This window comes from Hyla sarda, unplaced genomic scaffold (genome assembly GCF_029499605.1).
Source record: "Hyla sarda isolate aHylSar1 unplaced genomic scaffold, aHylSar1.hap1 scaffold_775, whole genome shotgun sequence".
NCBI lineage: Eukaryota > Metazoa > Chordata > Amphibia > Anura > Hylidae > Hyla > Hyla sarda.
Window position 1 is genome coordinate 26,917 of NW_026610798.1, and position 14,878 is coordinate 41,794.

At 43.4% G+C, this 14,878-nt stretch overlaps 2 protein-coding genes across 2 annotated transcripts in view; one reads left to right on the forward strand and one right to left on the reverse strand.

Moving 5' to 3' along the window:
• The window catches only part of ENTPD5 (ectonucleoside triphosphate diphosphohydrolase 5 (inactive)), a gene marked incomplete at its 3' end in the record, with an annotated part of 29,772 nt that extends 25,160 nt beyond the window's left edge, over nucleotides 1-4,612 (reverse strand). Inside the window, 1 exon segment of the mRNA XM_056554518.1 lies at nucleotides 4,597-4,612.
• A 22-nt stretch (nucleotides 4,613-4,634) lies between these two features.
• The window catches only part of BBOF1 (basal body orientation factor 1), an 89,681-nt gene continuing 79,437 nt past the window's right edge, over nucleotides 4,635-14,878 (forward strand). The window contains exons 1-2 of the mRNA XM_056554517.1: nucleotides 4,635-4,782; nucleotides 5,680-5,929. Coding sequence (XP_056410492.1) covers nucleotides 4,736-4,782; nucleotides 5,680-5,929 — 297 coding nt within the window. The 5' untranslated portion in view covers nucleotides 4,635-4,735. The remainder of the gene's footprint in view (nucleotides 4,783-5,679; nucleotides 5,930-14,878) is intronic.

Below are 14,878 nucleotides of genomic sequence, written 5' to 3' on the forward strand. Positions count from 1 at the left end.
GAGGAGTGTCCACAGTATACAGAGGTATATACGGTATATATAGAGGAGTGTCCACAGTATACAGAGGTATATACAGTATATATAGAGGAGTGTCCACAGTATACAGAGGTATATACAGTATATATAGAGGAGTGTCCACAGTATATAGAGGTATATATAGAGGAGTGTCCACAGTATACAGAGGTATATAAAGTATATATAGAGGAGTGTCCACAGTATACAGAGGTATATACAGTATATATAGAGGAGAGTCCACAGTATACAGAGGTATATACGGTATATATAGAGGAGTGTCCACAGTATACAGAGGTATATATAGAGGAGTGTCCACAGTATACAGAGGTATATACGGTATATATAGAGGAGTGTCTACAGTATACAGAGGTATATACAATATATATAGAGGAGTGTCCACAGTATACAGAGGTATATACAGTATATATAGAGGAGTGTCCACAGTATACAGAGGTATATACAGTATATATAGAGGAGTGTCCACAGTATACAGAGGTATATACGGTATATATAGAGGAGTGTCCACAGTATACAGAGGTATATACAGTATATATAGAGGAGTGTCCACAGTATATAGAGGTATATATAGAGGAGTGTCCACAGTATACAAAGGTATATACAGTATATATAGAGGAGTGTCCACAGTATACAGAGGTATATATAGAGGAGTGTCCACAGTATACAGAGGTATATACAGTATATATAGAGGAGTGTCCACAGTATATAGAGGTATATATAGAGGAGTGTCCACAGTATACAGAGGTATATACAGTATATATAGAGGAGTGTCCACAGTATACAGAGGTATATACAGTATATATAGAGAAGTGTCCACAGTATACAGAGGTATATACGGTATATATAGAGGAGTGTCCACAGTATACAGAGGTATATACAGTATATATAGAGGAGAGTCCACAGTATACAGAGGTATATACGGTATATATAGAGGAGTGTCCACAGTATACAGAGGTATATACGGTATATATAGAGGAGTGTCCACAGTATATAGAGGTATATATAGAGGAGTGTCCACAGTATACAGAGGTATATACAGTATATATAGAGGAGTGTCCACAGTATATAGAGGTATATACAGTATATATAGAGGAGTGTCCACAGTATACAGAGGTATATACGGTATATATATAGAGGAGTGTCTACAGTATACAGAGGTATATACAATATATATAGAGGAGTGTCCACAGTATACAGAGGTATATACAGTATATATAGAGGAGAGTCCACAGTATACAGCGGTATATACAGTATATATAGAGGAGTGTCCACAGTATACAGAGGTATATACAGTATATATAGAGGAGTGTCCACAGTATACAGAGGTATATACAGTATATATAGAGGAGTGTCCACAGTATACAGAGGTATATACAGTATATATAGAGGAGTGTCCACAGTATACAGAGGTATATATAGAGGAGTGTCCACAGTATACAGAGGTATATACGGTATATATAGAGGAGTGTCCACAGTATACAGAGGTATATACAGTATATATAGAGGAGTGTCCACAGTATACAGAGGTATATACAGTATATATAGAGGAGTGTCCACAGTATACAGAGGTATATACGGTATATATAGAGGAGTGTCCACAGTATACAGAGGTATATACAGTATATATAGAGGAGTGTCCACAGTATACAGAGGTATATACAGTATATATAGAGGAGTGTCCACAGTATACAGAGGTATATACAGTATATATAGAGGAGTGTCCACAGTATACAGAGGTATATACGGTATATATAGAGGAGTGTCCACAGTATACAGAGGTATATACAGTATATATAGAGGAGTGTCCACAGTATACAGAGGTATATACAGTATATATAGAGGAGAGTCCACAGTATACAGAGGTATATACGGTATATATAGAGGAGTGTCTACAGTATACAGAGGTATATACAGTATATATAGAGGAGAGTCCACAGTATACAGAGGTATATACAGTATATATAGAGGAGTGTCTACAGTATACAGAGGTATATACAGTATATATAGAGGAGTGTCCACAGTATACAGAGGTATATACGGTATATATAGAGGAGTGTCTACAGTATACAGAGGTATATACGGTATATATAGAGGAGTGTCCACAGTATACAGAGGTATATATAGAGGAGTGTCCACAGTATACAGAGGTATATACAGTATATATAGAGGAGTGTCCACAGTATACAGAGGTATATACGGTATATATAGAGGAGTGTCCACAGTATACAGAGGTATATACGGTATATATAGAGGAGTGTCCACAGTATACAGAGGTATATACAGTATATATAGAGGAGTGTCCACAGTATACAGAGGTATATACAGTATATATAGAGGAGTGTCCACAGTATACAGAGGTATATACAGTATATATAGAGGAGTGTTCACAGTATACAGAGGTGTATATATAGAGGAGTGTCCACAGTATACAGAGGTATATACGGTATATATAGAGGAGTGTCCACAGTATACAGAGGTATATACAGTATATATAGAGGAGAGTCCACAGTATACAGAGGTATATACAGTATATATAGAGGAGTGTTCACAGTATACAGAGGTATATATAGAGGAGTGTCCACAGTATACAGAGGTATATACGGTATATATAGAGGAGTGTCCACAGTATACAGAGGTATATACAGTATATATAGAGGAGTGTCCACAGTATACAGAGGTATATATAGAGGAGTGTCCACAGTATACAGAGGTATATACAGATACAGTATATATAGAGGAGTGTCTACAGTATACAGAGGTATATACAGTATATATAGAGGAGAGTCCACAGTATACAGAGGTATATACAGTATATATAGAGGAGTGTCTACAGTATACAGAGGTATATACAGTATATATAGAGGAGTGTCTACAGTATACAGAGGTATATACAGTATATATAGAGGAGTGTCCACAGTATACAGAGGTATATACGGTATATATAGAGGAGTGTCCACAGTATACAGAGGTATATACGGTATATATAGAGGAGTGTCCACAGTATACAGAGGTATATACAGTATATATAGAGGAGTGTCCACAGTATACAGAGGTATATACAGTATATATAGAGGAGTGTCCACAGTATACAGAGGTATATACAGTATATATAGAGGAGTGTCCACAGTATACAGAGGTATATACAGTATATATAGAGGAGTGTCCACAGTATACAGAGGTATATACAGTATATATAGAGGAGTGTCCACAGTATACAGAGGTATATACGGTATATATAGAGGAGTGTCCACAGTATACAGAGGTATATACAGTATATATAGAGGAGTGTCCACAGTATACAGAGGTATATACAGTATATATAGAGGAGTGTCCACAGTATACAGAGGTATATACGGTATATATAGAGGAGTGTCCACAGTATACAGAGGTATATACAGTATATATAGAGGAGTGTCCACAGTATACAGAGGTATATACAGTATATATAGAGGAGTGTCCACAGTATACATAGGTATATACGGTATATATAGAGGAGTGTCCACAGTATACAGAGGTATATATAGAGGAGTGTCCACAGTATACAGAGGTATATACGGTATATATAGAGGAGTGTCCACAGTATACAGAGGTATATACAGTATATATAGAGGAGTGTCTACAGTATACAGAGGTATATACAGTATATATAGAGGAGTGTCCACAGTATACAGAGGTATATACAGTATATATAGAGGAGAGTCCACAGTATACAGAGGTATATACAGTATATATAGAGGAGTGTCCACAGTATACAGAGGTATATACAGTATATATAGAGGAGAGTCCACAGTATACAGAGGTATATACGGTATATATAGAGGAGTGTCCACAGTATACAGAGGTATATATAGAGGAGTGTCCACAGTATACAGAGGTATATATAGAGGAGTGTCCACAGTATACAGAGGTATATACGGTATATATAGAGGAGTGTCCACAGTATACAGAGGTATATACAATATATATAGAGGAGTGTCCACAGTATACAGAGGTATATACGGTATATATAGAGGAGTGTCCACAGTATACAGAGGTATATACAATATATATAGAGGAGTGTCCACAGTATACAGAGGTATATACGGTATATATAGAGGAGTGTCCACAGTATACAGAGGTATATACGGTATATATAGAGGAGTGTCCACAGTATACAGAGGTATATACGGTATATATAGAGGAGTGTCCACAGTATACAGAGGTATATACAGTATATATAGAGGAGTGTCTACAGTATACAGAGGTATATACAGTGTATATATAGAGGAGTGTCCACAGTATACAGAGGTATATACAGTATATATAGAGGAGTGTCCACAGTATACAGAGGTATATACAGTATATATAGAGAAGAGTCCACAGTATACAGAGGTATATATAGAGTGTCCACAGTATACAGAGGTATATATAGAGGAGTGTCCACAGTATACAGAGGTATATATAGAGGAGTGTCCACAGTATACAGAGGTATATATAGAGGAGTGTCCACAGTATACAGAGGTATATATAGAGGAGTGTCCACAGTATACAGAGGTATATACAGGACACAAGGACTACAAGCACTTGGTTTCCGGTGACGTAAATCTCGCCTCTTACCGTGCGCCCAAGCCACGCCCACTACACCTCACGTGACCTGTCTCTATGGAAACCGCTGCCGCCATCAGGAAACTTAACTGCAGCTTTAGAAGAATCCGGTGAGAATATGGCAGCAACCCGGAGGAAGACTACGCGGGGCAAGAGGGCCAAGAGGTGAGCGGGACCCCGGAGCGTCCAGCGGGGGCAGTACTGGGGGCAGCTATACCAGGGGAGCAAATAGGACCCCCTCCTCCAGAGTGTGATAAGGGAAGACCCCGCCCCCAGTGTGTGATAAGGGAAGACCCCGCCCCCAGTGTGTGATAAGGGAAGACCCCGCCCCCAGTGTGTGATAAGGGAAGACCCCGCCCCCAGTGTGTGATAAGGGAAGACCCCGCCCCCAGTGTGTGATAAGGGAAGACCCCGCCCCCAGTGTGTGATAAGGGAAGACCCCGCCCCCAGTGTGTGATAAGGGAAGACCCCGCCCCCAGTGTGTGATAAGGGAAGACCCCGCCCCCAGTGTGTGATAAGGGAAGACCCCGCCCCCAGTGTGTGATAAGGGAAGACCCCGCCCCCAGTGTGTGATAAGGGAAGACCCCTCCCCCAGTGTGTGATAAGGGAAGACCCCGCCCCCAGTGTGTGATAAGGGAAGACCCCGCCCCCAGTGTGTGATAAGGGAAGACCCCTCCCCCAGTGTGTGATAAGGGAAGACCCCGCCCCCAGTGTGTGATAAGGGAAGACCCCGCCCCCAGTGTGTGATAAGGGAAGACCCCGCCCCCAGTGTGTGATAAGGGAAGACCCCGCCCCCAGTGTGTGATAAGGGAAGACCCCTCCCCCAGTGTGTGATAAGGGAAGACCCCTCCCCCAGTGTGTGATAAGGGAAGACCCCTCCCCCAGTGTGTGATAAGGGAAGACCCCTCCTCCAGTGTGTGATAAGGGAAGACCCCGCCCCCAGTGTGTGATAAGGGAAGACCCCGCCCCCAGTGTGTGATAAGGGAAGACCCCGCCCCCAGTGTGTGATAAGGGAAGACCCCGCCCCTCCTCCCAGTATACTGAAAATCTCTTTTTTTCCAGGAAGAAGGTTGGCGGGAAACACGAAGGTAAAGTGGATAAAGAGTCGGAGGTGGAGAGAGCGAAAGCGACTGCGGCGGTGTGGGAGGCCCGGCTGAAGGCGACGGAATCCTCTAGAGCTGAGTACCGGGAGGCGGCACGGAGTCTGGCGCAGAACAACGTGGAGCTCACACGGAACCACTATCAGCTGGAGAAGGACACGCTGGACGTAATCGGATTCCTGAAGAAGCAGGACGCCAAAAAAGACCTGACGGTGAGTTACACTACCATGATGTCATAGTCACATGACTGCCGTGATATATACAACATGGTGTATGATAATACACCGCCCCCTGTACACCCTACATATACATCATGGTGAATGATAATACACTGCCCCCTGTACATCCTACATATACATCATGGTGACCAATAATACACCGCCCCCTGTACATCCTACATATACATCATGGTGACCAATAATACACCGCCCCCTGTACACCCTACATATACAACATGGTGAATGATAATACACCGCCCCCTGTACACCCTACATATACAACATGGTGACCAATAATACACCGCCCCCTGTACACCCTACATATACATCATGGTGACCAATAATACACCGCCCCCTGTACACCCTACATATACAACATGGTGAATGATAATACACCGCCCCCTGTACATCCTACATATACATCATGGTGACCAATAATACACCGCCCCCTGTACACCCTACATATACAACATGGTGAATGATAATACACTGCCCCCTGTACATCCTACATATACATCATGGTGACCAATAATACACCGCCCCCTGTACATCCTACATATACATCATGGTGACCAATAATACACTGCCCCCTGTACACCCTACATATACATCATGGTGACCAATAATACACTGCCCCCTGTACACCCTACATATACATCATGGTGAATGATAATACACCGCCCCCTGTACACCCTACATATACAACATGGTGACCAATAATACACCGCCCCCTGTACACCCTACATATACATCATGGTGACCAATAATACACCGCCCCCTGTACACCCTACATATACAACATGGTGACCAATAATACACCGCCCCCTGTACATCCTACATATACATCATGGTGACCAATAATACACCGCCCCCTGTACACCCTACATATACATCTTGGTGAATGATAATACACCGCCCCCTGTACACCCTACATATACAACATGGTGACCAATAATACACCGCCCCCTGTACATCCTACATATACATCATGGTGACCAATAATACACCGCCCCCTGTACACCCTACATATACAACATGGTGAATGATAATACACCGCCCCCTGTACACCCTACATATACAACATGGTGACCAATAATACACCGCCCCCTGTACACCCTACATATACAACATGGTGAATGATAATACACCGCCCCCTGTACATCCTACATATACAACATGGTGAATGATAATACACTGCCCCCTGTACACCCTACATATACAACATGGTGACCAATAATACACCGCCCCCTGTACACCCTACATATACAACATGGTGAATGATAATACACCGCCCCCTGTACATCCTACATATACAACATGGTGAATGATAATACACCGCCCCCTGTACACCCTACATATACATCATGGTGACCAATAATACACCGCCCCCTGTACATCCTACATATACATCATGGTGACCAATAATACACCGCCCCCTGTACACCCTACATATACAACATGGTGACCAATAATACACCGCCCCCTGTACATCCTACATATACATCATGGTGACCAATAATACACCGCCCCCTGTACACCCTACATATACATCTTGGTGAATGATAATACACCGCCCCCTGTACACCCTACATATACAACATGGTGACCAATAATACACCGCCCCCTGTACATCCTACATATACATCATGGTGACCAATAATACACCGCCCCCTGTACACCCTACATATACAACATGGTGAATGATAATACACCGCCCCCTGTACATCCTACATATACAACATGGTGAATGATAATACACCGCCCCCTGTACATCCTACATATACAACATGGTGAATGATAATACACTGCCCCCTGTACACCCTACATATACAACATGGTGAATGATAATACACCGCCCCCTGTACACCCTACATATACATCATGGTGACCAATAATACACCGCCCCCTGTACACCCTACATATACAACATGGTGACCAATAATACACCGCCCCCTGTACACCCTACATATACAACATGGTGAATGATAATACACCGCCCCCTGTACATCCTACATATACAACATGGTGACCAATAATACACCGCCCCCTGTACACCCTACATATACATCATGGTGAATGATAATACACCGCCCCCTGTACACCCTACATATACAATATGGTGACCAATAATACACCGCCCCCTGTACACCCTACATATACAATATGGTGACCGATAATACACCGCCCCCTGTACATCCTACATATACATCATGGTGACCAATAATACACCGCCCCCTGTACACCCTACATATACAACATGGTGAATGATAATACACCGCCCCCTGTACACCCTACATATACAACATGGTGAATGATAATACACTGCCCCCTGTACACCCTACATCTACAACATGGTGAATGATAATACACCGGCCCCTGTACACCCTACATATACAACATGGTGAATGATAATACACTGCCCCCTGTACACCCTACATATACATCATGGTGACCAATAATACACCGCCCCCTGTACACCCTACATATACATCATGGTGAATGATAATACACCGCCCCCTGTACACCCTACATATACAACATGGTGAATGATAATACACCGCCCCCTGTACATCCTACATATACATCATGGTGAATGATAATACACCGCCCCCTGTACACCCTACATATACATCATGGTGAATGATAATACACTGCCCCCTGTACACCCTACATATACAATATGGTGAATGATAATACACCGCCCCCTGTACACCCTACATATACAACATGGTGAATGATAATACACTGCCCCCTGTACACCCTACATATACATCATGGTGAATGATAATACACTGCCCCCTGTACACCCTACATATACAATATGGTGAATGATAATACACCGCCCCCTGTACACCCTACATATACAACATGGTGAATGATAATACACCGCCCCCTGTTCATCCTACATATACATCATGGTGAATGATAATACACCGCCCCCTGTTCACCCTACATATACAATATGGTGACCAATAATACACCGCCCCCTGTACACCCTACATATACAATATGGTGAATGATAATACACCGCCCCCTGTACACCCTACATATACAACATGGTGAATGATAATACACCGCCCCCTGTACATCCTACATATACATCATGGTGAATGATAATACACCGCCCCCTGTACACCCTACATATACATCATGGTGAATGATAATACACCGCCCCCTGTACACCCTACATATACAACATGGTGAATGATAATACACCGCCCCCTGTTCACCCTACATATACATCATGGTGAATGATAATACACCGCCCCCTGTTCACCCTACATATACATCATGGTGAATGATAATACACCGCCCCATGTACACCCTACATATACAACATGGTGTATGATAATACACCGCCCCCTGTACATCCTACATATACAACATGGTGACCAATAATACACTGCCCCCTGTACACCCTACATATACAATATGGTGAATGATAATACACCGCCCCCTGTACACCCTACATATACAACATGGTGAATGATAATACACCGCCCCCTGTACACCCTACATATACAATATGGTGACCAATAATACACCGCCCCCTGTACACCCTACATATACAATATGGTGACCGATAATACACCGCCCCCTGTACATCCTACATATACATCATGGTGACCAATAATACACCGCCCCCTGTACACCCTACATATACATCATGGTGAATGATAATACACCGCCCCCTGTACACCCTACATATACAATATGGTGACCGATAATACACTGCCCCCTGTACACCCTACATATACAATATGGTGACCGATAATACACTGCCCCCTGTTCACCCTACATATACATCATGGTGACCAATAATACACCGCCCCCTGTACACCCTACATATACATCATGGTGAATGATAATACACTGCCCCCTGTACACCCTACATATACAACATGGTGAATGATAATACACCGCCCCCTGTACATCCTACATATACAACATGGTGACCAATAATACACCGCCCCCTGTACACCCTACATATACAACATGGTGACCAATAATACACCGCCCCCTGTACACCCTACATATACAACATGGTGAATGATAATACACCGCCCCCTGTACACCCTACATATACAATATGGTGACCAATAATACACCGCCCCCTGTACACCCTACATATACATCATGGTGAATGATAATACACTGCCCCCTGTACACCCTACATATACATCATGGTGAATGATAATACACCGCCCCCTGTACACCCTACATATACATCATGGTGACCAATAATACACCGCCCCCTGTACACCCTACATATACATCATGGTGAATGATAATACACTGCCCCCTGTACACCCTACATATACAACATGGTGAATGATAATACACCGCCCCCTGTACATCCTACATATACAACATGGTGACCAATAATACACCGCCCCCTGTACACCCTACATATACAACATGGTGAATGATAATACACCGCCCCCTGTACATCCTACATATACAACATGGTGAATGATAATACACCGCCCCCTGTACACCCTACATATACAATATGGTGACCGATAATACACTGCCCCCTGTACACCCTACATATACATCATGGTGACCAATAATACACCGCCCCCTGTACACCCTACATATACATCATGGTGAATGATAATACACTGCCCCCTGTACACCCTACATATACAACATGGTGAATGATGATACACCGCCCCCTGTACACCCTACATATACATCATGGTGACCAATAATACACCGCCCCCTGTACACCCTACATATACAACATGGTGAATGATAATACACCGCCCCCTGTACATCCTACATATACAACATGGTGAATGATAATACACCACCCCCTGTACACCCTACATATACAACATGGTGAATGATAATACACCGCCCCCTGTACATCCTACATATACATCATGGTGACCAATAATACACCGCCCCCTGTACATCCTACATATACAACATGGTGAATGATAATACACCGCCCCCTGTACATCCTACATATACAACATGGTGAATGATAATACACCGCCCCCTGTACATCCTACATATACAACATGGTGTATGATAATACACCGCCCCCTGTTCACCCTACATATACATCATGGTGAATGATAATACACTGCCCCCTGTACACCCTACATATACATCATGGTGAATGATAATACACCGCCCCCTGTACATCCTACATATACAACATGGTGAATGATAATACACCGCCCCCTGTACACCCTACATATACATCATGGTGACCAATAATACACCGCCCCCTGTACACCCTACATATACATCATGGTGACCAATAATACACCGCCCCCTGTACACCCTACATATACATCATGGTGACCAATAATACACCGCCCCCTGTACACCCTACATATACATCATGGTGAATGATAATACACCGCCCCATGTACATCCTACATATACAACATGGTGAATGATAATACACCGCCCCCTGTACATCCTACATATACAACATGGTGACCAATAATACACCGCCCCCTGTACACCCTACATATACAACATGGTGAATGATAATACACCGCCCCCTGTACACCCTACATATACAACATGGTGACCAATAATACACCGCCCCCTGTACACCCTACATATACAATATGGTGAATGATGATACACCGCCCCCTGTACACCCTACATATACAACATGGTGACCAATAATACACCGCCCCCTGTACACCCTACATATACAACATAGTGAATGATAATACACCGGCCCCTGTACACCCTACATATACAACATGGTGAATGATAATACACCGCCCCCTGTACACCCTACATATACAACATGGTGACCAATAATACACCGCCCCCTGTACATCCTACATTTACATCATGGTGACCAATAATACACCGCCCCCTGTACATCCTACATATACAACATGGTGACCAATAATACACCGCCCCCTGTACATCCTACATATACAACATGGTGAATGATAATACACCGCCCCCTGTACACCCTACATATACAACATGGTGAATGATAATACACCGCCCCCTGTTCACCCTACATATACAACATGGTGACCAATAATACACCGCCCCCTGTTCACCCTACATATACAACATGGTGACCAATAATACACCGCCCCCTGTACATCCTACATATACAACATGGTGAATGATAATACACCGCCCCCTGTACATCCTACATATACAACATGGTGAATGATAATACACCGCCCCCTGTACATCCTACATATACAACATGGTGACCAATAATACACCGCCCCCTGTACATCCTACATATACAACATGGTGAATGATAATACACCGCCCCCTGTACACCCTACATATACAACATGGTGAATGATAATACACCGCCCCCTGTTCACCCTACATATACATCATGGTGAATGATAATACACCGCCCCCTGTACACCCTACATATACATCATGGTGAATGATAATACACCGCCCCCTGTACATCCTACATATACAACATGGTGACCAATAATACACCGCCCCCTGTACATCCTACATATACAACATGGTGACCAATAATACACCGCCCCCTGTACATCCTACATATACAACATGGTGAATGATAATACACCGCCCCCTGTACACCCTACATATACAACATGGTGAATGATAATACACTGCCCCCTGTACACCCTACATATACAACATGGTGAATGATAATACACCGCCCCCTGTACATCCTACATATACAACATGGTGAATGATAATACACCGCCCCCTGTACATCCTACATATACAACATGGTGAATGATAATACACCGCCCCCTGTACACCCTACATATACAACATGGTGACCAATAATACACCGCCCCCTGTACACCCTACATATACAACATGGTGACCAATGATACACCGCCCCCTGTACACCCTACATATACAACATGGTGACCAATAATACACCGCCCCCTGTACATCCTACATATACATCATGGTGACCAATAATACACCGCCCCCTGTACACCCTACATATACAACATGGTGACCAATAATACACCGCCCCCTGTACATCCTACATATACAACATGGTGAATGATAATACACCGCCCCCTGTACACCCTACATATACATCATGGTGACCAATAATACACCGCCCCCTGTACACCCTACATATACATCATGGTGACCAATAATACACCGCCCCCTGTACACCCTACATATACATCATGGTGACCAATAATACACCGCCCCCTGTACACCCTACATATACAACATGGTGAATGATAATACACCGCCCCCTGTACACCCTACATATACATCATGGTGACCAATAATACACCGCCCCCTGTACACCCTACATATACAACATGGTGAATGATAATACACCGCCCCCTGTACACCCTACATATACAACATGGTGACCAATAATACACCGCCCCCTGTACACCCTACATATACAACATGGTGACCAATAATACACCGCCCCCTGTACATCCTACATATACAACATGGTGAATGATAATACACCGCCCCCTGTACACCCTACATATACATCATGGTGACCAATAATACACCGCCCCCTGTACACCCTACATATACAACATGGTGAATGATAATACACCGCCCCCTGTACACCCTACATATACATCATGGTGACCAATAATACACCGCCCCCTGTACACCCTACATATACATCATGGTGACCAATAATACACCGCCCCCTGTACACCCTACATATACATCATGGTGACCAATAATACACCGCCCCCTGTACACCCTACATATACATCATGGTGAATGATAATACACCGCCCCATGTACATCCTACATATACAACATGGTGAATGATAATACACCGCCCCCTGTACATCCTACATATACAACATGGTGACCAATAATACACCGCCCCCTGTACACCCTACATATACAACATGGTGAATGATAATACACCGCCCCCTGTACACCCTACATATACAACATGGTGACCAATAATACACCGCCCCCTGTACACCCTACATATACAATATGGTGAATGATGATACACCGCCCCCTGTACACCCTACATATACAACATGGTGACCAATAATACACCGCCCCCTGTACACCCTACATATACAACATAGTGAATGATAATACACCGGCCCCTGTACACCCTACATATACAACATGGTGAATGATAATACACCGCCCCCTGTACACCCTACATATACAACATGGTGACCAATAATACACCGCCCCCTGTACATCCTACATTTACATCATGGTGACCAATAATACACCGCCCCCTGTACATCCTACATATACAACATGGTGACCAATAATACACCGCCCCCTGTACATCCTACATATACAACATGGTGAATGATAATACACCGCCCCCTGTACACCCTACATATACAACATGGTGAATGATAATACACCGCCCCCTGTTCACCCTACATATACAACATGGTGACCAATAATACACCGCCCCCTGTTCACCCTACATATACAACATGGTGACCAATAATACACCGCCCCCTGTACATCCTACATATACAACATGGTGAATGATAATACACCGCCCCCTGTACATCCTACATATACAACATGGTGAATGATAATACACCGCCCCCTGTACATCCTACATATACAACATGGTGACCAATAATACACCGCCCCCTGTACATCCTACATATACAACATGGTGAATGATAATACACCGCCCCCTGTTCACCCTACATATACATCATGGTGAATGATAATACACCGCCCCCTGTACACCCTACATATACATCATGGTGAATGATAATACACCGCCCCCTGTACATCCTACATATACAACATGGTGACCAATAATACACCGCCCCCTGTACATCCTACATATACAACATGGTGACCAATAATACACCGCCCCCTGTACATCCTACATATACAACATGGTGAATGATAATACACCGCCCCCTGTACACCCTACATATACAACATGGTGAATGATAATACACTGCCCCCTGTACACCCTACATATACAACATGGTGAATGAT